We start from the raw sequence: 25,139 nt of genomic DNA, 5'->3' as shown, positions 1-25,139 counted from the left end.
ATCATAATATGCTCATTTCCCAGCATTTCTCCCAACTGTGGGTATTATCAATCTTGTAAATTTTTGCCAGGTCATAGGGGCAAAAATAATATGACTTTTAAGTGCACAATTCCAAATTTATTGGCTACTGATTTCTTTGTACTGTGAAGAGTACACTTCATACCTTTTATCTATTCTTTTTGGTTGTCTATTTCTTATTGACTTGTAAGAGTTCTTTTTATCTTCTGAATAATAATTTTTTGCCTGTTAAAGTTACCTTAATTATTTTCTCCTAGCCAGTTGCTTGTCTTGGAAGTTTTAAATTTTTATATAGTCTTTTATCTTTATGACTTTGGTTTTTGTGTTTTGCTTAGAAAGATTGTCTCTGCTTTAATATTATAAAAATTACACATACATTCATCTTTAGTTTTTATATATATATATATATCTCTTTAATCTGTCTGAAAATTTATATGTGGGTTTAATTTCATTTTTGTCACAATAGATAACAAGTATGCTCAGCAACATTTATTAAATAATTCATTGTTCTCTCTTCAGTGTAAAATCTTAACTGAATAATAAATTAAATTCCTATGTGTACAGGAATCTGTGTCTGTGTTCTTTATTATGTTCTATTGCTCTACTTTTAAAAATTAAAAGAAAATTTATTTTATTATTGTTTTGCAGAATATGTGAAACTCCTAGTCTTTTCTCTTACACTGCCCCAAAGAACAAATTTCAGTTTTCAGCATTTATGCTTTGCTAATACCTGCAATCTCTATGAGGATAAGGTACCATGAGAGGGAAGGAAGGTAGTGTACGAGTGGTTCAATATTTGGACACACGACTTTTCCCTGCAGTAATTATGATGAAAGTCGTATTTTAATGAAAGCTGACATTATTAAGTACTACTACTGTGGACTAGGCATCTGCTAAACCCTACATACATTCCACTTAATTCTTTCAACTCATGAGTTTGGTCCTATTGTTACTCCTGTTTTACAGAGGATGAATATAGATCTTGGAGAATCTAAGTAACTTGCCTAGGCCACATATAATTGATAAGTGATGGAACTGATGGTGGGACTCTACATTTCGTGTTCTTAGCATTATTTCTCCCTTGAATTTAAAGCTTGAAGGCAGTGGGGTTTTTTTTGACAAATAATTTTTTATATTTGCCAACCCTTTACACTTTTTTATAGATTTTTCATATTTTTTTTCTCACTCTATCCTCAAAGCATCCAATGGGTAGGGAAGGAAATTTGACGTTTTATCCATTTGTGCAAAGATAGGCAAAGTTTCTCTATAAAGGGACAGATAGTAAATATTTTCGGCTTTGAAGACCTTGTGGTCTCAGTTGCGACTATTCAACTCTGTGATTAGTACAGGAAAGCAGCCTTAGACAATATGTAAATTGTTGTGCCTTGACCCAATAGAACTTGATTTATAAAAATGGGCAGCAGGTGGAATTGGGCTCTCAGGCTGTAGTTTTCCAACTCCTGCAGTAGTAGACGTATGTCAGCCACAGGGAGGCAGAACCTGGATTCTTAGTGCTAAGTATCGTGCCTTGTCCACTCCCTAACCTTCTCTGGGTTGCAGCACATAGTACCACTTGGCAGTGCCTTTAGAGATTCAAGTTGCAATGATAATCGTGATAACAACTAATGTTTTATGCTGGATACATTGTTGTAAATGTTTTTCACGTGTGACATTTAATCTATGGACAACCTAGTCAGATTGGAAACTGAGGCACAAAGAAGGAAAATAGTTTTTTCAGGGTCACAAAGCTAGTGACCTAGGGTGATGAAACTGGGATTTGAACCCAGGCAGGATGATTCCAAGCATGTAAAGCTTGAGTTCCTTTACTTTTTCTCTCCTGCATTAGGGAATTTCTCAGTTTGAAGTCACCTTTGAAGCCTTACTCATTGGGAACTTCTTATGGGCACTCATATTAAGTGACAAGGCTTCATGTTCTCTTTTTAAGACATTTCCTTTGGAGTAGAATTACAGGTGAAGGAATGCTAACTGCCATTATTATAGTTGGAAAGTTCAAGGATGGAGCAAGATAATGCAAGAGAGGTTTTTTTTTTGCCCGTCCCTGGGTTGCATAGACTTTCAGCTGTGGAACCACTTTAATAATAGTAGAGATTATTTATAGAGTGCCTGTTGTGTCAACATTGTGCTAGGCACATTAAATGTTACATGTTATCTCAATTAAATCTCCCAACAATGCTGTAAATTAAATGGCATTATTCCCACTGCACAGAGGGAAAAACCAAAGTTCAGTTATAGATAAATTAACTAAATCTCTGAGTCATAGTTTCCTCATTTGAGCATTATAATAGTTCTATCTTATAGAATTATTATGAAGATATTATGAAGATTAAATGAGTTAATGCATGTTAAGGATTTAGAGCTGGCCTTGGCACTCAATAGTGTTACCTGTTATTGTTGTTACTATTCTTGAACATAGTAGTAGTAGTAATTGTAGAGGTGAAATGCTCACTTTTTATGATTATTTGTGAATTGGAAATAAGCTTATAAGTATCCAACGTAGTGCCCGGGTATTGATAGATGGAACTTGATCATTTTTCATAGAAACAAGCTACATAAAGCTCTGTACTTTTAATTTAGAATTACCACCACTAGTGATGATTTCAAAATTAAGTAGTTTAAAATGTTAAAACTCAGTCTCTTTTTTTCTGTTTGTTGTTTGTTTTGTGGAAAATTACTCCCCTGCAAAAATAGTATGCCCTGGTTATTTCTCTGTTTATGGTAGATTAGGCAGACAATATAGTGTTGACAGTAGAGGACAAGGGTGCTGGGCATATTAAGTGATTGACGGGGTGCATTTTATAGCCATAAAAATAGTAACTGAGAAATATATACAGTAGAGTAAAATAATTTGTTCATTTATGTTAAAGAAATTCACTACACAATTGTAAAAAAAACTTATTTTACATATGCACTTATTATATACTATACATCACTGTGCACATTTTATGTTTGTACATGCACATTCCTCTATGGGGTTATGCCCAAAGCTATGGATATTCCTATTATAATGGCAATTTAAAGTATTTGTTTAGTGTTAATTTTGACTATGTACATGATTTTTCTTTTAGGTACTGACCTTAGAAAAGATCTTAATTGAGGTGCAGCTTAACCCCTGCCTTAAGCTGTACCTCAACTTTATATTTATAATGAAATGCAGAAAGGGAAGATTTTTACTCCTTTCATGAACATTTTTTAACACACTGATTTCTGTGTTAGAGACGAAAGCAATGCTATCCATTTCCAATTTTTTTGTGAGAGCGACATCTGGTGGTTCATTTTTAATTCTCATGGTTGGAAATTCCAAAGAATCAGGTGTGAATGGCTTTGCTTGGTGCATAACACCAGCTAGCTATTGAGGATCAAGTTAGTACCACTGATGGGGCTAACCGTTAAAAAGCCCAACGTTCCATTTGGATGAAGACCTTCCCTAAAGGAATTTAGTTTTAGTATGTGATGGACAAATAGCTGCCTTGCAGAAGATTTCTGTTTAATTGAGAGAATTTAGGATTTGGATTAAGAGATGGCATCTATGCTAACCTCCCAGCTTTATTCATGAGAAGGCTACAGCCCTGAGAGGTTGAGTATGTTGGCCAAGGTCTCACTGTGTTGGCCAGTATCACCTGCTCCATGCCTTCAGAGAACATTGACACTCTCTCATGCAGTAAGAATTTAAAACATGTAACACTGCATATAAGATGCAACTGGTGGTAGCCCTCAGGATCCATTTGAGGAGTTTAAATGTTCCAGAAGACCATGGGCTACTTTTTGAACTTGACAAATAGATTACAGAGAATTGAATGGCAGATACGAGCAGAATGGAACATTATTCCTGACAGATGAGCTCAGAGTACATATTTATTTTTTTAAAAAATGTTTTTTTCCCAGTCTTTCTTCTGAAAGTCACTCACAAACACATAATAAAGGTATATTTTAAATTAATTTGTCCTGATTTAGAAAAATCAATACTCACTTGTTATAATAGGGAGTGATGTCACGTAAGTTTACATATTTCTCATGATTCCTTTAGCAGTGTGCTTTTTCTCTTTATGTGTGAAAAGATTTACATTCAATATTTGAGGAATACTCCTGGTGTGTCACTACCATAATCATTATAATAGCTGCTGTCAGTCTGGTTTCCCATTGTGGACATCTTGACTCACAGAGGTGAATGCCATATGGAGGAGTGGGGTCCTTAGGACCCTGACATCATGGTGCCTACTCCTTGCCCTAATCTGGGGTGGGGAGGGGAAGTTGGGGCATCCTCTTTGTGTCTCACCATTGTGGGAATGGTCAGATGTGCCCCAAAGCCACACGTAGAATCTGTGACTTGTCAGAGTTCCCAACAGCTCTAGAGTTCTTTGAGTCCGTGGTACCACACGCACAGCTTCATTGGTCAATAGGTAGAATGTTGGGTGAAAGTTCCAGTGAGGAAGGGTCTGGTTCTGGGGGAGTGGTTCTCATTGAGGAGGGAGGTGTCAGCAAGCCCCATGAAACCTTGTCAGTTCTGCTAAAGGGTAACGGTTAAGTGAACGCATGGGAGCATCTACTCTTAGGCCCATGATGTTATCCATATGAAAAAGAGGGAAAAATGGAGGATGGGGATGAGGAAGAGGAGGAAGAAGAGAAGGATGGGGTAAGTGAGAAGAGGAAGAGGAGGTTCTAGAGAAGTGATTCAACTTCGTTGATTTGCAGTTTTAATTTTTGTCATGTTACTTCCTACCTCCTTTTCCTTCTTGGAGTAATATTTGTCACACATACCTTTTCATACCACAAAGTGAATTAAATTTCTGATGGAGAAGCCTGACAAGTTTGGTCAGGCTATTTGGTTTCTTTGGAAATTAATACAGAGTATTGAAATTATTACTGTTAACAACATATCTGTTATCTTTACTGTTTGGTTCTCCTCCCTGTGGATAAAAATAATGTAAGCGTTTTTATCATTAGTATCTTCATTATTTAAGATTCTTAAATGAAATAAACACTTACTAAGAACCTGCTGTCACTTAAATGTACTTGTATGTTGGGTACCTAAACAAGGCCCTTAAAATATGCATTTGCATGTATTTTTGCTACTCAGAATATGACAAAATTAACAAGTTAAGGTGGAAACTTTTTGGAAAAGCCCAAACAGTTGATGCAGTACCCCGTCAGCTTTCCCCACTCTGTGTCAGTTCCTTGAGGGTCCTCATCTGTCTGGGGGCAGGAGTAAGTTTCAGGTTATCCTTCCAGCAGGGAGCAGGCCTTGGGGTGCTAGCCTTACATCTGTCAGGTCATCTAGGGTAACCTGTCACCTGGCAGGTTAGCCCATTTGCTAATATGCAACATGAAACTGCTCAAGGTAAGGACTTTACACCTCAAGACAAGGATATTCAGCTAGCCAGTTAGAGAACAATTAAATGCCAGGAGTCTATGATGTACAAAGTACTGTGCTGGGCTGTAAAGTAGATTCAAAAAGAGTTTAATGGGCCCTTGACTCCAGGTAGGCTCTTGGAAAAACTAGGTACCTTGTAGGATTAGGAGCCAGGTGTGTTCAATTAAAACATTGCTACACCATGCCCAAGGGCAGTAGCCCCTGAGGGTTGGCCCCTGGCATTGGGATGGGGAACACAAATGCAGCTGCCTTCAAGGAAGGAACTAAATGCTGAGGGTTTCCGTGAACACGTCATATTTGTCAGCAGCGTAAGCTTTCCTAGCTTACCTTCCTTAAACTGGTAATAATCTATATGCTTCTCTGACTGTGCCTGTTTTAACTTGAGTACCCGTGGTCAGCCTACCCAATCTGGGGGACTTACGGGAAACCAGCTTATGGAAATCACTAGGGAATGGAAACCAACATGGCGTGGCTCTGGGAAATTGGTGGTGAGTGTGAAGAAGCAAGGAGACTATAGGTAGGAACACCGAGTTATGCTCCTGAAGAATATGCAGTTGCAGATCAAGTGCCAAGCCTAAGGGTCCTGTTGGGAATCCCACAGAGGAAAGGGGCTTCCTGAGGCAGCAGCAGGAAGGAAAAGGAAAGCCAGTGTCCTTGGGGCTATGGTGAGGGAGGCATGAGCTGTCTCTTTGCCTTCTGGCATTTCATCCTCCAGGTGATGAAATGCTATCCACATCAGTTTTCCCAAGGACCTGGGAACCTGTAATTGCAGGTACCCAGGGAGAGAGTGGGTTGTTGCTATTCATGTCCAATTACAGTTTCCCCAAATTGGAAATATGACTCTTATAAAGATAATATGAACATGTCAAAATTTAATTTCACCCACCGATGAGGAAACCAGCGAGATGGTAAACTGATTCAGAGGGTATTTGAGGAACTAGTTATTGGTGGGCCTAAAATAGAATGTTAGATTAAGATTGCCAGGCTGGAAATAAAGCTGGGTAATGTCGTGCAGAGCATCAAAATCATAACGTTCGAGGTAATCTTTTCTGCCGTTCAGAAGTCTGTAAGTTAGCATGTAACTTCATAGTGTCTGGGCTCTAATCAGAGAGCAAACAGCAAAATCAAACCCATGTAAGTCCTGCTATAGAGGCAGACAGCCTGGGGGTGAGAGGCTTGTTAATAATGCCGCTGTATGATATTGAGAGCCTGTGCTACCCCTCCATGTCCCACCCTCCAACCCTTCCCCATCCTGCCCAACTGCCTCATTTCCACGCTTTGGATAGTTTTTATGAACATAAAAAATGCTTTGAAGTTCAAGAAACCTGAGATTGACCCCCAGTTCCTTCACTTACCAGCTGTGTAATGTTGGGCAGGTAAGTACGTGCAAGTGGGCTTCCTTGCTGTACATTGGGAGGAGCAAATGAGAGAGCTTTTGCCAAATGCCTGGCATGTGATAGGTTCTCAATAAATCTTAGTTGTGCTCTTTACCTTTCCCCTTTTTAAAAGAAAAATCTCCATCTTTTGTCAGGCTTTTGTAGACAAAGTATGCTTTATTTAGAGAACTCCCTGCATTTGTTTCAACAAAATGGAGAGATGTCACTTAAGTGAAAACAGTTTCTTACTTGATTTTTTTGAGGCTGGGGATGGGAGTATTTCTTGTTTAAATGAAAATATTAGCCTTGTCTCCTTTACATGGCAGCGGGCTTCCCAAGTCATCTCTTGTGAAGCCCACTCAGTAAGTACTTTAGTGTCTCCGTGTTGAGGTTTGTGAGGGGTGGGGAGAATGCACGGGGGCCTTCCCGACCCCATTACTTGGTTAAGGGAAGTGCAAGTGGGGTCAACAGAGATGCCGGCGGGATTGTGAGCTGGTCTCTGGCACAGGTGTGCTCAGTTATGACAGCCAGATTTGGGTTTCTGGAGAGCACATTCTCCCCCCCTTCTCCGTAATTTTTCACATGATAACCTGCGTGCTGGCCTTGATTTTATCTTCCTTACAGAGTATGATACTAATGCAGATTAGTAGGCCTGGGATCCAGAATTCTAAACTCAGTTCTGCCACCCTCTATAACTTTGCTTCTTCTTTTTAGTATTTAGGTCTAAATTGTTTAGTATAATGGTCTCACAAGGAAAAATATCTCTAACCTTCTTTCCTCATTTCTGCATCATAACTCTAAAGAAGGTGTGATACCATGAGTCTCTTGACAGTCCAAGCTCAGTTCATTCACTCATCAGGCGACAAGTATTGAGCAACAAAGCTGGCTCACGCCCTGGCAATTTTTCTGTGTGCGTGATAAGTGAGAGCCTGCTCTGATGGAGACAGATAGTAACCAAGTAAACAAGGAAGAGGATTAGAGATTACAGTAAGTGTTATGAGTGAAGTAAATCAGATGATGAGAAACTATAAGCAAGCTGCTATTCTTAGCAATTTTAATTAGGGGGATCAGAGATGGTCTCCTTGAGGAGGTGCTTTTTAAGCTGAAAACTGAAGGATGGGAAGGAGTCAGCCATGGGAAGAATGGAGTGAAGAGTATTCTGAGAAAGGGGACAATACAGAGAGCTGTGGGATGAGTTTGCCTTGTGCAAGGAGCAGAAAGAAGGATGGGTGGCTGAGATGGAGTGAGTTGTGGATGGGTGCAGATGTGGTCAGAGGCTGGTGAGGCTGTTTGGGAAGCCATGGGGTCTATTCTAAGGGAAATGGAAAGCTCTGGAAGAGGGCTAGGGCCCTGGAATGATGTGTGCTTATTCAAAGAAGAGGAAGAAAAGAATAATTCTGGCTGTCTAATTTAATTTCACCTACCGATGAGGAAACCTGCGAGATGGTAAACTGATTCAGAGGGTATTTGAGGAAGTAGTTATTGGTGGGCCTAAAATAGAATGTTAGATTAAGATTGCCAGGCTGGAAATAAAGCTGGGTAATGTCGTGCAGAGCATCAAAACCATAACGTTCGAGGTAATCTTTTCTGCCGTTCAGAAGTCTGTAAGTTAGCATGTAACTTCACAGTGTCTGGGCCCTAATCAGAGAGCAAACAGCAAAATCAAACCCAAGTACGTCCTGCTATAGAGGCAGACAGCCTGGGGGTGGGAGGCTTGTTAACAATGCCGCAGTAAGACATTGAGAGCCTGTGCTACCCCCCCATTCGAAGGATCGAATGGAGGGTGTCAAGCATGGGAGTAGGGAGCCCAGTGAGATGGCTTTTGCAGCATTCCCTAGTCGTGGTGGTGGGGATGCTTTGAAGATTAGGCTGGGTTATGATGGACCCCAAATTTAGATGAGGAAGTTTGATTTTTGCAGCTATGAGGGAGCTGTTGTGTATTTGTGAGTTTTTGAGTGAGTGCATGTGTGCTTGGGAGTGCGTGTGTGACTGTGAGATTGTGAGTCTATGTGTGAATGTAGAGTTTGTGTGTGGGGTTCTGAGTGCATAAAAGTGTGTTTCTCCTGTTGCGGCTTGTGATGGGGCCAGTGGCCTGAAGGAAAGGGCCATCCTATGTGCACTGAGTAAGCTGGGGAAGGCTGGTGGCAGGAAGAACAGCTGGGAGGGTGGTGCAGTTCCGTGAGAAAAGGTGGCCCAGAGGAGGCTCACTCGGCTAGCTGTGGAGAAAGAGAAGACTAAGTTGGGCAGATCCTGTTATATATTTGTTTTATTCTATATCTGGGATGAATGAGCTGGAGGAGTGAAAGATAACGGAATTAAAGAAGTCACACACCCTAAATTAGCCCAGCTTGATTGCCCACTGAGTATTTTACAAGCTTTTTTTTTTTGAGACAGAGTCTCACTCTCTTGCCTGGGCTAGAGTGCTGTGACGTCAGCCTAGCTCACAGCAACCTCAAACTCCTAGGCTCAAGCAATCCTGCCTCAGCCTCCCAAGTAGCTGGGACTACAGGCATGCACCACCATGCCTGGCTAATTATTTCTATTTTTAGTTGTTTGGCTAATTTCTTTCTATTTATAGTAGAGACAGGGTCTCGAACTCCTGAGCTCAAGCAATCCTCTCGCCTCAACCTCCTAGAGTGCTAGGATTACAGGAGTTGGCCACCGTGCCCTGTCCTTACCAGTCTTAATTAAAAAAAAAATAACTTTATATGCTAGATTTATTAACAGAATTCTGTTAATCAAGTTGAGTGATTCTACTGCAGGGTCTACCCTCCCACCAAAACTGTTCCCTCTTATACACATAATTCATTTGCTCTTTTACATTTAGAATTCTTGAGAAACTCATTGTATTTTTTATTTCCCCCTCAGGACATCTTTGAGGATGCCTTGGAAACCATCTCTATGTAAGTAATATAATAAAAAGTATGTAGTAAAGAATTGATGGTTTTCTTATGTGAAATGTAAATATTTTATTGTTTTTTTGAATACTATAGTGGCTGCTGTCAGAGAAAAGTCCCTTCTCTGTAATTGAAGAGTTAGGATGTGATTATGCTTAAGAAAAGATCTGTCTAATGTTACTGTCATACATTTTGGAGTATTTTTTCATGTAACTTTAAATTAAAACATTTTCCAATAAATTATTTTATTTATAGTTAACCCTTTTAATACTTGTCCATATTTATTTACATTATAGCCTCATATTATAGATTTTTGCTTTTGATTTGCACTTAATTTTATTATAGTCATTTACTATAATCCTATATAGTTTTTGTAATAGCTTTACATGACTAAATCATATTAGATCAAGTGGAATACCACAATTTACTAATCTAATTCTCCATTGTTAGACATTTAGGTTGTTACTGATTTACAAACTTAAAACTAAGTAATGGATATTTTCATGTGTATAGCTTTGTCATATTTTTAAATTGTTTCCAAAGGTTAATGTTACAAATGTAGAATTACTGCATTAAAAGAGATGAATATGTTTATTACTCTTTATATATCTCAAATTGCCTTTTTGTATTAGTCAGTTTTTGTTACCATAACAAAATATAATAGACTGAGTTGCTTAAACAACAGTTTTGGAGGCTAGAAGTCTGAGACAGGGGTACTAGCATGGTTGGGGCTCTCCTACTGGCTTGCAGACTGCCACCTTCTTACTCTGTACTCACATGGCAGAAAGAGAAAGAGAGAGAGAACAGATGCTAACGCACAAGAGAGCAAGTGCAGGCACAAGCTCTGCGGTATCTTTTTTTATAAGGGTGCTAATCCCACCATGAGGGCCCTACTCTCTGACCTCATTTAAACCTAATTGTCTCTCAAAAAGCCCATCTTTAAATATCATCTCATTGGGGGTTAGAGCTTCAGCATGTGAATCTTCAAGTAGGGGTGTGGGATGGGGGGCACACACAATTCAGTTTACAGCACTTTCAAAAGAGTTTTATCAGTTTACTTGGCTATCAAGACTGTATATGTGAAATAGTTTCAACTGTAGCATTATCATTACTGAGTATTATTTGAAAAAAGTTTTGCAGCTTAAATTATACCTGTTCTAGTATTTAAAGTTTTTCTTTACTATCATTGTTTGTTGCATTTCCTTTTGTATGACTTGTAGTCTTCTTTTGCCTGCTTAACTTTTTTCTCAATGTTTCCCTTATGTACTTGTGTACTTTAAATTATATGTACCCTAATCTTTTGTCATATTTGCTACAGATTTTTTCCCCAAACTGCTATTTTTCTTTATGTTAGAATTAACCCTTTGCATTCGATGTTGAGTGTGACTCAACACGGTTAGCAAAAATTATAGAGATTAAAATTACTCTTTGAATGTATCAATAATTTGAAATATAAAAAAATCCAAATAAATAAGTTTGTATGAAAAGAAACTCCAGTTTTTTATTCTATTGCCACACTTTGTAAAATCTAGGGTAGGATTTAAAAAATTAAATCCTGAGTAGACTAAAGGAATCAAGAAAAAAGCAAGCCAGTGCAAAGGGTTAAAATTTTTATTTTGTCCAAAATTTTTAGTGGTTATGTTGTTGAATGTTAATATGATTTTTTAATAAAACCTAATTGTCATTAGGATTTTTTAAAAAATGACCTTTTTACTTTGGAACAGTTTCAGATTTATATAATTACTGTGAAGGTGATACAGAGAGTTCCTGTATACTCTACATGTGTTTTTCCCTATTATTAATTTTTTTAAGTTAGCATGGTACATTTGTCACAATTAATGATCTAAATTTTTACATTATTATTATTAACTAAAGTCCATACATTATTCAGATTTATTTAGGTTTTGCCTAATGTCCTTTTTCTGTCTGAGGAAACCAGCTAGGATACGACTTTATGTTTAGTAGTCATGTCTCCTGAGGCTCTTCTTGATTGTAACAGTCTCTCAGACTTTCCTTGCTTTTGTTGACCTTGACAGTTATTTTGTAGACTGTCTCTTAATTGGAATTTGTTGTTTTCCTCATGATCTGACTGAGGTCATGTGTTTTTGGGAGCAAGACCACAGATGTAGGGGCCATTCTTTTTTTTTTTTTTGAGACAGAGTCTCACTCTGTTGCCCAGGCTACAGTGCTGTGGCATCAGCCTAGCTCACAGCAACCTCAAACTCCTTGGCTCAAGCAATCCTTCTGCCTCAGCCTCCTGAGTAGCTGGGACTATGGGCATGTGCCACCATGCTTGGCTAATTTTTTCTATATATTTTTTAGTTGTCCAGCTAATTTCTTTCTATTTTTAGTAGAGATGGGGTCTCGCTCTTGCTCAGGCTGGTCTGGAACTCCTGAGCTTAAAAGATCCACCCACCTGGGCCTCCCAGAGTGCTAGGATTACAGGCGTGAGCTACCTCGCCAGGCCGTAAGGGCCATTCTTGTCACATCACAGCAAAGGTCCATGATATCAATGTGACTTACCACTGGTGAAGTTGAACTTGGTCACCTGGCTTGAGGTAGTGTTTGCCAGGGTTTTCCACTGCAAAGTTAATCTTTTCCCCCTTCCCTTTTCACACTGTACTGTTTGGAAAGCAATCTGTTTATGTGATTATTTAAAAATTGCTTTTAAGGTTAACAAGTTAGCACCATCTAGAAATCTTAAAATTGCTCAACCCTGCTCCACCCTGGCTGTGGCTCCACCCTGGGCGTGGGCAGGGACCGAGCTTGGGCCATAATGGGAGACTGCAGTCCAGGTGATGGGCTGTGGGGCCAATGATTGGAGTTCCCAGTGGAGGGACTGCTGTTCCCAGTGGGGAGCTAGACTGCCAGAGACACACCAGAAAGGGGCTCAGGCCCCACAGAGGAGAGCAGGTCTGGCGGACTTGACCAGCAAGACTCATGAGCAGTGCACATTGACACTTGTGTTTCTCCAAGCTCTCACTGGCTCCAGCAGGCTGGCAGTGGCTTTACCTTTGGGATGTCTGAAAGGCACTGCGAGTAGTTTCTAACATCAATTAGTTTTTAAAAATGAAATCCTAGGAAAAAACCCCAACAAAACAGAACCCTACATTTGACCCAGTTGGGGTTAGTTTAGATTCCTAGCTCACATCAGGCCTAAAATTGCTAGCCCACAGTTCCAACACCATCTGCTGAGTCCATGAGGGAAAGAATTTATGTATGGTATCTTCTTTGTCAAATAAGTTCATTAAAATAACACTCTGTTTCTGGGCTTCCTATTCTGTTCCTTTGATCTATATGTCTGTGTTTGTATAAAATTGACTTTTTTTTTTTTTTCTTGGAGACAGAGTCTCACTTTGTTGCCCTGGCTAGAGTGCTATGGTATCATCCTAGCTCACAGCAACCTCAAACTCCTGGGCTCAAGCAGTCCTCCTGGCTCAGCCTCCCAAGTAGCTGGGGCTACAGGCATGCGCCACCATGCCTGGCTAATTTTTTCTATATATTTTTAGTTGGCCAATTAATTTCTTTCTATTTTTTTAGTAGAGACAGGGTCTTGCTCTTGCTCAGGCTGGTTTCGAACTCCTGCCCTTGAGCGATCCTCCCGCCTCAGCCTCCCAGAATGAGTGCTAGGATTACAGGCGTGAGCCACCGTGCTCAGCCAAAATGGACTCTTTTGTTCAACTGCTTTAGAGATTTTAGTATTAGCATGACTGGTTCTTAGAAGAATAGCATCCAAAAATGATGATACATGATTATCAGAAACTTCCTTATGTAACTTTTTTGTTCTTTTTAAGTAAATTTTATTGTGTATATTTAAGGCATACAATGTGGTATTATAAGAAAAAATGTAAATTAGTTACTATAGTGGAACAAATGAACATATCAGTCATCTCACATACTTACCCATTTTTTCCTCCTGTGACTAGAGTAACTATAATCTACTAATTTAGCAAAAATTCTGAATATAATACATTATTATTAACTATACCCTTCATGTTATACATTAAATTTTTCACCTTGCTTATCCTACATATTTGCTAGAGAGACCTCTTTGTGTACTTCTAAAATGAGGAATTCTGGAAGCCTTGTGTGTATTGACTTCTTTTATTCTACTGTCAACTGTGTTACAGGTTTTTTCATCCTATAAACAATAGCTCCTTACCACTGCCTTACTTCCTAATGATCGAACATTTTCTGTTCACTGCCACCTGAGCCTCGCTGTGGCTGCATTTATCTGCCAGAATTTTCTTTCTTTTTTTTTCTAATTTTAACTTACTTGTTCTGCTCAGTTTAGCAAATCCACAGGTTTCCCCATTTCAGAATGTATCTTGCTGTTTTAGGTTTCTGGTATGCATTATTTCTTGTGTCCTTTAAGACTGTCACTTTTGTTACCTTTTCAATGTTGCTGAAATGTCCTTCTGCTCTCACCATGGTGAGTAACATGTTATAGTATTAATAGTACTTCACCTAATAGAGAACCTCACCTATATGAAATAGAGCCCCAAACCAGAAGGGGTAGCCAGAGTTAGATATTAGAGTTCATGCTCTAAAAATCTTGTTCTTTACTTGTAGTAGAGGCCTCCATCCAGAGTCTATAATTAATATTGATCTGATTCTAATAAACTTTGCTTTTTGGTCTTTTCATAATTTTGCCATACAGAATACTGAAAAGAATTTTCAGTGGAGATGGGGTCTTGCTCTTGCTCAGGCTGGTTTTGAACTCCTGACCTTGAGCGATCCACCTACCTCAGCCTCCCAGAATACTAGGATTACAGGTATGAGCCACCGTGTCTGGCCTTAAAATAATGTTTTGAAAGTTAGTAAGATTATACCCCATTCACAGGGAAAGCCCACTTGGATGGTTCCCTTTATTTCTCCAATATAGGATATGGTATTCTTGTTCTTAAGTCTGTCTCCTGCATTACTAAACTTTTTTGAGATTAAAAATACTGCAGAAATAATCTGTTATTCAATATTTAAAAAAATAGTGTGTGCTTTTCCTCTGATTATAAATACATATTAATTGTAAAAATTTATTCTTATGTGAACTTTTCCTTTGTCCTAATTTCATGGTTTTTCAATATTTCCCACTCATCTCCCCTTAAATTTGTGACGCCATTGCATTCCCTTGTGAATTACTCAGTGGAGCTCTTTTTCTTTACTCTGGCTGAACCACATGTTTGGTTTTATGTTTCCTGTGCAGAGAGCAATACTTCAATCTCTCTGTATCGAGATATAATCCTCTTGCCAACCTGATGATTAATTTCTTCCAGTGAATATTTTCTCTTGAATTCCTAATGAAAAGATTCATTCTATCAGTTGAGGGAGGCCTTAAATTATTTCCACAAATGAAACTACTTTCCTTTTCTGCCTAATTGGTTTGCTACCCCAAACATAGATTTTTCCTACCTCTGGATCTTTGAAGTAACAATTTTGTTATTTTTACTGAGTGATTATTTTTGGAAATTATTAGTCTTGCAAACTGGTAGATCATACAGAAATCTCCATCATTTAGAATTGGAGGAGGCCGGGCGTGGTGGTTCACTCCTGTAATCCTAGCACTCTGGGAGGCCCAGACAAGTGGATCGTTTGAGCTCAGGAGTTCAAGACCAACCTGAGCAAAAGCGAGACCCCATCTCTGCTGAAAATAGAAAGAAGATTAGCTGGACAACTAAAAATATATATATAAAAAATTAGCCAGGCATGGTGGCGCGTGCCTGTAGTCCCAGCTACTCGGGAGGCTGAGGCAGGAGGATTGCTTGAGCCTAGGAGTTTGAGGTTGCTGTGAGCTAGGCTGACGCCATGGCACTGTAGCCCAGGCAACAGAGTAGACTCTGACTCAAAAAATAAAAAGAAAAGAAAAGAAAAGAACTGGAGGAAAAATTAGAGATTAAAAAAAGTGGCATATTGACCATTTAAAAAAAAATTAGACTTATTTATGAACTTTATGACCTGCTTGGCGTAAGGACCTCTCAGGGAGGGACTGTAAATTAGTCCCATCTCATGATATATAGACATTTGCCATAAATAATATACAGTTCTAGATTAACCCTACAGTGGTCTTCTGCTTTCTAATTTAACAGTTCCATGCTGGTTTGTGCTTCTTGGCACTCTCATGATTAACCCTTTTCTCCCAGTGTTTGTGCACAGTTGCCATTTCTGACAATATAGTGGTGGGTTTAATAAAAGTCTGTTCATAAATTACCTGTGACATGATATATGAATTAATGCAGTGTTTTGGGAGTTCCAAAAAGAGGGCTGTTTTCTGGTTGGGAGGTAGGGGAAGCTGGCCTCTGCTTTGGGTTTTGAAGGATGGGTGGGATTTCAGTTGGTGGCAGAGGCTCAGAGGTGGGGACATGCTGGAGGGTCAGCTCTGAGGACAGTGGCCAGAGCACAGAGCTGTGGGCATGGAACACCAGTGGGGCTGTGGATGCAAGTGAAGTTGGGTGGATGCAAGTGAAATTGGGTCACGGAGGATTCCCAGCCTTGTCTAGTGGGGACAATGGACTAAACACTTAGAATTAGCCTAGATTGGCAGTATTTTTGATTAACCTATTTCTCATAAAAACCGAAGTGGGCAACAGGACAAAAATCTAACTGAGAAGCCTGATGGAGTACTGTTTAATCAAGATTTTGTTTTCATGGTAGTTTAGAGAAGTCAGGGGGAGCAAATTTATGTATAAAGACTGTTAGAATAGATGCAGGTTGAATATATTCTTAGCAGTGGTCTCTTATATTCCATAGCATCTTATGAAAATTTTGAATTTATCCCTACATTGAAATCCTTATTTTTTTTTTTTTATTGTTGTTTGTTTGTTTTGAGACAGGATCTCGTTCTGTCACCTAGGCTGGAATGCAGTGTCCTCATCATAACTCACTGCACCCTTATACTCCTAGACTTAGGCAACTCACCTGCGTGAGCCTCCTGAGTAGCTGGAATTACAGGCCCATGCCACCATGCCTAACTAATTTTTCTATTTTTTTATAGAGACAGGTCTCACTCTTGCTCAGGCTGGTCTTGAACTCCTGGCCTTAAGTGATTCTCCCACTGTGCCTCCCAAAGTGCTATGACTATAGGTGTGAGCCACTGTGCCTGTCTCAGAATCCTTATGTGTTTAATGGAGTCCTGTGGTAGTGTGAATGCAGTGGGGAAGAATGTGTTTATGTTCAAGAACTGCTGTGAATTTGTACTTACCTGTAGAAGGTGAAATAGGGAGACATTTTTAGACAGGTGACTAGAAACTTACAATGGAAATAAAAATATTCTGTAGCATAACATTTCTCAGTGACATTTTCTTTTTTCACGCCTCTTTTGAACCATAAATTGTAGAATGGAATGAGGTTAAGCCTTTTAGGGCCATTTTTTTCCCCTCATTAGTTTAGATCAATTGATGATACAGTGGTTTTATCTGTTTTTTAATTAAGGGTGAATATCAGTGAATGATAGTTGAAAAGATCTAATTAGTATTTTTCTTCATAGTGGTTAGATTATAAATAGTAAGTACAGGCAGAGTTCGATTAGTTAAAAAATAAAGCGTATATGTATATAAAATTCTGTGTGTCAAGTCTTCCAGTGGTTTAAGAGATTCTTTACCATTTAAAAATTTCGGCCCCAATTTAAAAGAAATTACATCTACAATGCATAGTTTCCTTTGCTTGACATAATTCTGTGTAATGACTATACGAAAATTAAGGCCATGCATGATTGGATTTTTAAAGCATGTATTTTAAAAGAATATTCTCATTTGTCTCAGTATAGTTATATTGTTTGGATACATAGATGGATCCTCTATTTTAAGTAGAACTTAGTCACAAAAATTGTTAAGCATGTCTTTTCAGACATATAAGTAAAAAAATTTTTTTAACATGTCTTTAACCTATTAAATATATACTTTTCATATAAGTAAAAAAATTATTTTTTAACATATGTCTTTAACCTATTAAATAGTTTATTTGAAAGCATTCTGTAAAACTGCAAAGTGTAAAGCAAATGCAACATAACAGACATACCAGTTACTTGATGTATAATGTCATATTGAGGAGCACTGCTATTTTTGTAAAGCCATTATTCCTCCTAAGATGCAAGACATTTTGATATAGCTATTTCATGCAGCCTCACAATGGCTACCTTAAACTATAAAAACACTTTTAAAAAAGTAAAAAAAAATGCATTTTGTGAAACTTATATCTAAGAAGTAAGATATCTATATCTCAGATATCTATATTATCCCTGCTTATTTTCCCATTTCTGAGAGTCACTTCAGTGGACCAGGGAAAAGGGGAGCATGCCTGTTTTCATGATTTTTTTTTCCTTTTATTGCTAGTTTCATGAATTTATAGACATTCCAAGTTTAACAAACATTTGTTGAACACATTCTCTACATCAGGCAATGAGCTAGTTTGCGGGGGCAGACTTGACAGGGGGGCGTAGGTGTGGATGGAAGTCTCCAGGAAGTCTCTCTAGTCTTCCTCCTCCACGCTCATTCTCCAGCCAAGCCTCAGTGTTGACACCAGGACAAGGGTTGAAGGGTGGAAAAACACAGGCATTGGGATGTATGGCTTTGCATGGTTCTGAATAGTAAATGAAAAAAGCTAGAGGTTTTATTGTTTAAATTTTAAGATAAAATGAAGGCAAACAAGTCTATGTTCTTTGGGTAGGGAGTATGTTTTAAGCATGGCACAGACAGGAGAAAAGAATGACAGTTTTGATCATTATGATAAAACCCTTATAGAAGAGAACCCATTTAGAAGAGAATTAACCAAGAAAACTCGTGAACATATATGAAAGAGAGTTGATACTAAAGACAGATTAAGAAAGATGGAAAAAGTGGTAAAGGAACATAAGCAGACAACTGAAAAGAAGAAATACAGGTCATAAGGCTGCAGTATGAGTTTCCTATGGCTGCTGTAACAAATCACCACCTGCTTGGTGGCTTAAAACAACACAAGTTTATTCTCACAGTTGTGGCAGTCACAGTCTGAAATGGGTTCTACTAGGTCAAAACCAAGGTGTCCCATGGCCATGCTCCCTTGAGAGGTACTAGGGGAGAATCTATATTCTTGCCTTTTTCCAGCTCATAGAGCTGTGTTTCTTGCACTCCTTGGCTCATGGCCCCTTCTTGCCTCTTCAGAGACAGCAGCACAGCATCTTCAAATCACTCCCTGCTTCCATGGTCACATCACCTCTGTCTTTTGTCTCAAATATCTTCCTCCCTCTTGTAAGGAAACCTGTGATTGTCTTTCCCACTCTCAAATAATCCAAGATAATCTTTCCATTTCAGGATCCTTAACATCTGTCAAGTCTCTATTGTCATATAAGGTACCGTTCATAGGTTCTAGGGATCAGGACCTGGGTGTCTCTGGGTGCCATTATTCAGCCTACCACAGCTATAAAATTGCATGTGTGGTGGAACAGCATATAGACATATGTACATCTGTACACGTGTGTGCATGAAGCCCGCACAAGGACACACATACATACAGTGTGTTTGGGATTGGTTATTTCAGTGTGGTGGAATTACAGAGTATTTATAATTTTCAGAGTCTCATAATTTTTTGGTATTGACAGCATTTTTATGGAATATATTTTATTAATGATCAGCAAAAGCAAAGTTACTTTCACTTTGGGAAAGATCATTTTTTAAAAGACTTAATTTTTTAGAACAGTTTTAGATTTACAGAAAGAGTTCCTATCTACCCTACATTTAGATTCCCTATTATTAACATCTTACATTAGTATGGTGCGTTTGTTACAATTAATGAACCAGTATTGATACATATCACTACTAAATTCCAATACTTTGTTCTCATTTCCTTAGTTTTTTACCTTATAGCCTTTTTTCTATCCCAGGATATTATCCAGGATACCACTTGACATTTAGTTGTCAGATATCCTTAGGCTCCTTGTCGCTATGACAGCTGTAGACTTTCCTCGTTTTTGACGACCTTGAGAGATTTGAAGAGAATGGGATAGGTATTTTGTAGCATGCTCTCCTATTGGGACCTTCTGGTATTTCTTCCTTATGGTTAGACTGGGGTTATTTATGGGTTTTGGGGAAGAAGACCAGAGAGGTAAAGTGCCATTTTCATCATATTCTGTCAGGAATACATACCATGCATGGCCAGGCATGATGGCTCATGCCTGTAATCCCAGCACTTTGGGAGGCTGAGGCAGGAGGATCACTTGAGGCCAGGATCACTTGAGACCAGCCAAGGCAACATGTCTACAAAAAGTTTATAAAAATTAGCCAGATGTGGTGTCATGTGCCTGTAGTCCTAGCTACTTGGGAGGCTGAGGCAGAAGTATCTCTTGAGCCTGGGAGTTCTAGGCTGTAGTGAGCTATGGTCACACCACTGTACTCCAGCCTAGGGCAACAGAGCAAAACCCTCTCTTAAAAAAGAATGCATACTATCAACATGATTTATCAATGATGTTGCCCTTGATTGTCTGGCTGGCTAGTGTTTGCCAGGTTTTTCCACTGTAAAGTTACTGTTCACTCTCCTACCCCCTTTCATATTATAATCTTTAGAAGGAAGTCACTATGTGCAACCTACACTTAAGGAGTCTGGGGAATTGTGCTCACCTTCCTTTAGAGCAGAGTTTCTACATAAATTATTTGGACTTTTTTCACTCTTAGATTGCATCATGATGGTCATGTAAAAAAAGCCATGTCATGTTGTCATATCTCTTCCAGCATTCTCACAGGAGTATTTTAGCCTTGCTGAGATGCTGAGTGTGTCTCAGTTCATGTAAGGTTGGAGGTTGCTTGAAAACCTGTGGTAACTGACCATTTAAGGGACATCTGAAATTATGTGGGTGTTCTACCTTTTGTAATTTTGTAAAGATTATGTTCTAATTGATTAAATGCATAAGATTTACACAAATTAGATCAATTATGCTCTTACATATCATACACTATTCACAAAAATTAGTTGGAAGCTGTACTTAAAATTTCTTTTGATATAGAAAAAAGAATAAATATTAGATGAGAGATGTTTATATTGATGGAAAAATGAAGATGTGAAATACACTGTATTAATCATTTTGCAGTTGGGTTTGTAGTTCTCTTTTCCTTTCTTGAGAAACCCTGACTTTTCTAAAAAGTCGATAGTTCTTTCTTGTAGTTCAGTAGCCCTGGTGGTTGCTGTCATTTGGTGAATATCTAGCATCCCAGCTGGTCTGAGAGCTCCAGGGGAACATGGGCCACATGTGCTCTGCTCACTACTGTGTCCCCTGTGCCCAGCACATAGTAGGTATGCAGGTTTGTATCAACTTTCATTACACATGCCAATTCTTTTGAGCAGTTTTAGAAATATTGGTGGTTTATAATAGTTCACATTTTCAGGTAAATAATCATAATTCTGTGTAAAAGGGTAATATCAAATGATAGTATCAAAGAAAAAATGCATTTAGTTGTCATAGTTCCTTAGTTGTCCTGTCCCTTCCATGTGATATATACATATGGAAGAAGAAGTCTGGAAGTAAATTATTGCAAAATAATAATAATTATTTGGGTTATGAGCTTATGGCAGGTTTTAATTTCCTTCTTTATTTTTCTGTTCTTTCAAAGGAGTTTATTATTTTATAATTTGGAGATCCCAGAGTGTTTTTCTTGGGATTACCTTTATAATCAGAAAAAATAGGCTGGGTGCGGTGGCTCACTCCTGTAATCCTAGCACTCTGGGAGGCCGAGGTGGGTGGATTGCATGAGGTCAGGAGTTTGAAACCAGCCTCAGCAAGAGCAAGACCCCGTCGCTACTATAAATAGAAAGAAATTAATTGGCCAACTAATATATATAGAAAAAATTAGCCGGGCATGGTGGTGCATGCCTGTAGTCCCAGCTACTTGGGAGGCTGAGGCAGAAGGATCACATGAGCCCAGGAGTTTGAGGTTGCTGTGAGCTAGGCTGACACCACAGCACTCACTCTAGCCTGGACAACAAAGCGAGACTCTGTCTCAAAAAAAAAAAAAAAAAAAGAAATAAAAAGAAAAAATAGTGAGCCCTATAATAAAAACATTTCATTTCTAGTTTGTGCAAGAGCCCTTGAGGCAAGACAAGAAATTTGTCTAGTCACTGACCAGCTCATTCCCATGAGAGCTCTTTTACCTATTAAATATTTAAACCAAAAAGGGGCAGCTGAACTTTAGAATTATGTTCTAAGAATCATTGAACTAGCATTTCCTAAGCCTGCTTTTTTTTAGTCTCATCAAAACTACTTTAAATTATTATTTATCAAATATTAATTTAAAAGTATAGTTTTCCAACTATATTGTGTCATATGTGTATTTAATTCCCTTCATTAACTTTTGTGCATTAGTCTAAAAACTTCAGAGAAATTAATTTCTCCTTATTTAGTGTTTTAAAAAGTCCTTGGGATATAAAACCTAAGTCTAACCTCAGAGTAACAGCCTGTTCCTACATTTTCTTTAAAAAAAAAAGAGGTAATTCATTTTATTCTTCAATTGACCTTTATTAGGTAGGAGTTAAATCCCTGGATTAGATGAAAAATCATTAAAAGATCCTCTAGTTTTTATAAATCCAGGCCATTTGTATTTTTCTAGCCTGTTTCTCTAGGATAATTAAACAGTGATGGATTAGAATTAGGCTGCAGCAGAGATTGGGGAAAAAAAAAATCTCCCGGCATCCCTTCCTGCAGAAGCATCCGCTACAGCAGTGAGTGTAGCTGCCACTTTAACTGACATGTCTTAAATTCTGCCCTGGAAGGCTCTGGGATGCTGTCAACAGCCTCGGCAACTACTTTGCTCGTGTCTGTGTATTGAGAGTCTCATTGGAGACCAAGGAATAAAACAGAAATTGAGGATTTTTGTTGGCTTTCAAATTGAGGATTGTCTTTTCTTTTTGTTGGCTTTTTAAAAAATCTGGTAGAAGAGAGGGAAAGACATCTTCGTAGTGGAACTATATTCATTCTTCTTCCAAAGTTACAGCTGCTCTAAATCTGTGAGTATGTTGCATTTATTTAGCAGTTCCTGGGGGTATGATTACAGTGTTCTCTTTAAGTCTGTGAGGATTTAATTTAAGGAAAAGCTATGTAAATTATTTCACTGGAGTCCCGTAGTTTTTGTTAGATGACATTGTCTTCATCAAAGGCTTCATGTCAAGCTTGCTAGGGCTTTCCCTCCAACCTCCTTCCCCTGCTCCCCCCTTTTTTTTAACTTCTAAGGTGAGTGCTGAAATTGGAGAAAACAGCGAGTCTTGCTGCTGCGGAGGAGCTGGGCTTTCCGGGATGCCATGGCTGGCTTATCGCTGCTGCAAGGTGTGCATCAGGGTTGTGGAGACTCCCCGCAGCAGAACAATGGCAGGATGCTGATGGTTTACTTTGTATTTACTGTGTTTGTCTTATGCCCCCCTCCGCTGGCTTCATTGTAGGGTTTTGTTTTGTTAGGGTAATTAAAACCTTAAAGATTAGTAAAGTGGCTTGTCCTCAGAATTAGTATGTGTTGAATCCTCATAGACCCTCACCTCTGACCTTGCTGTGTTGGCTTCTACGGGTCCCTTTGTAGCAGATTACAGTCAATATGAGTTACCAAAAAATGACCTTTGCATGACCCCCCCTTTTAAACTGTGCTTTGGAATCATTGCCCCTTCTTTTTGTGTGTGACGCAGACCCTAAAGTCTAAACATCTGTCCTTAGTCATCATGTCCCACTTTCCCCCTTTGGAATTCGCAGGAGATTCGAACTTGCCCTTGCTGAATTATTAGTGAATGAATTCTGAGCATCTTGTAAAGATAGAGGTTAATTTCTGTGTCTTACCATAACCCCCACATGTTCTTGATTTGTCTTTGTTGAAGAAAAGTCTTATTATTTTAGTGAACTGATTTATATAATTTGGTTACTGATCTCATTCCTTTATCTTAAAATCACATTAGCTAAAGTGATTTTTAAAAGTTGATATGTTCAGAGATCAGTAGTCAAAATACTTTTAAACACCAACTGGTAACAGTCATCTTTGTAGATAGAGAATATATTTGACTTAGGCTGACATATTATAGAAACTCCTTGGGTGCCAGTATTTTGGTTGACTTCCTGCAGCGTAAAATAAATCAAAAATTTTAAAAAGAGAAATTTTTTCTACCACCCAGTGATCAAACATCTGCTGTTTTTATTTTTAAACGTTTTGTCATACCTAAATGTAGCAACTTTGAATTTGATTAGGAAGGATTGCTAAAATTAGGAAATTATGCTTTACTTATACTTGCAAAGAACTTATATTCATTTATTCATTTCATTCATTCATTCAGCATATGTTTATATTTGTTGTAAAGCTCTTGCCAGGCTCTGGGGATATGGTACTGAACAAAATATATTTGTCCTCATGGAGCAGATATTTTTAGCAAGTGAGGGAGGCATTCAAAACCTAATTACCTACTTATTTTATTACAATTATGGTAATTTTTCAGCTATAGAAGTATGGATACTTTGTGGCCAAACATATATAGGACATATAAAATAACTGCAACTAATTCTGCCCCAGATCTGAAGCCAGAGATCCTTAGAATGCTTGAGCCAGAAAGAGATGTTGGAGATAATTTAATTAGTTCAACAAGCACGTGATCAGCACTATATTAAGTGCTGGATTTAGATCAGTGAATACGAAATGGCCCCTGCTTTGGAGGAGATAAATCTAGTGGGAGAAGAAGGGAAATTGGTTATGTTAATATATTCTGTCATCATTTTTCTATCTTTAGTGGAGAGGAAATGAACTAGATTCTTTTTAAAATGTCTTCTGTGCCAGGCCCAGTAGCTATGGTAAATCTTGTTTTTCTTCTTCTTTCTCTCTTTTTTTAAAAATCTTCATCAACCATCATATGATTGGTCTTGTCACTCCCATTTTATGGATGAGGAAAATGAAGTACACAAAGGTTAAATCAGCATTCAGAGTGCTGATGGTAACTCTATCATGCTACCAGTTGGCAAATCCATGCTCCTCAAAGCTGTTGCATTATGTCTCTTAGTCATGGGTTGATTGGGGGAGCCTCCGCTTTTCTTCTTCTTCTTCTTTTTTTTAAAGCCACAGTACTCTACTGGATATCATGAATGTTGAAATATGAAAAATGCTTAGTTTTTTTGGTCCCATGCCCAGAGATCTTCCTAACTTTTTTTGCACTTGCTTTCCACTTGTTAACACCATATTTACACTTACGTCTTCGGTTCATTTTAGAAAGGGCAGGACTGCATACATGGGCAGATTATGCTTTAGTGGCAGGCCAGTTAAGGAACATGGAAAACATATATCCTAGAAAAGGAAAGCTAATGGGAATAATCAAGGGCTTCTTGAATTTTAGGTTCAGAATACTGACCATCAACATCAGGAATTACCCACAGAGCCAGAATGTTCAGAGTTGCACATAGGACTCATCTCTCCACTAATGAGTTGGAATTCTTGCAAATTTGAGAATTGATGAGGGTAGAGAGTTAACTTTTCAGTAGAGATAGTC

General features: G+C 38.5%; 1 protein-coding gene across 3 annotated transcripts in view; it reads left to right on the top strand.

The window, feature by feature from the left end:
- The window catches only part of TTC39B (tetratricopeptide repeat domain 39B), a 108,267-nt gene that overhangs the window by 20,278 nt on the left and 62,850 nt on the right, over positions 1 to 25,139 (top strand). The window contains exons 1-2 of one of the 3 annotated variants that reach the window (XM_012769656.3): positions 4,042 to 4,669; positions 9,652 to 9,686. In XM_012769656.3, the coding sequence (XP_012625110.1) occupies positions 4,625 to 4,669; positions 9,652 to 9,686 (80 nt within the window). In that variant the 5' untranslated portion in view covers positions 4,042 to 4,624. Of the gene's footprint in view, positions 1 to 4,041; positions 4,670 to 9,651; positions 9,687 to 21,672; positions 22,641 to 25,139 lie in introns of those variants that run through there. The other 2 variants (XM_012769658.2, XM_012769659.3) reach the window with 2 other exon arrangements.

Source organism: Microcebus murinus, chromosome 12, assembly GCF_040939455.1.
Source record: "Microcebus murinus isolate Inina chromosome 12, M.murinus_Inina_mat1.0, whole genome shotgun sequence".
NCBI classification, from domain to species: domain Eukaryota; kingdom Metazoa; phylum Chordata; class Mammalia; order Primates; family Cheirogaleidae; genus Microcebus; species Microcebus murinus.
This window is presented reverse-complemented; position numbering and strand designations above follow the sequence as displayed.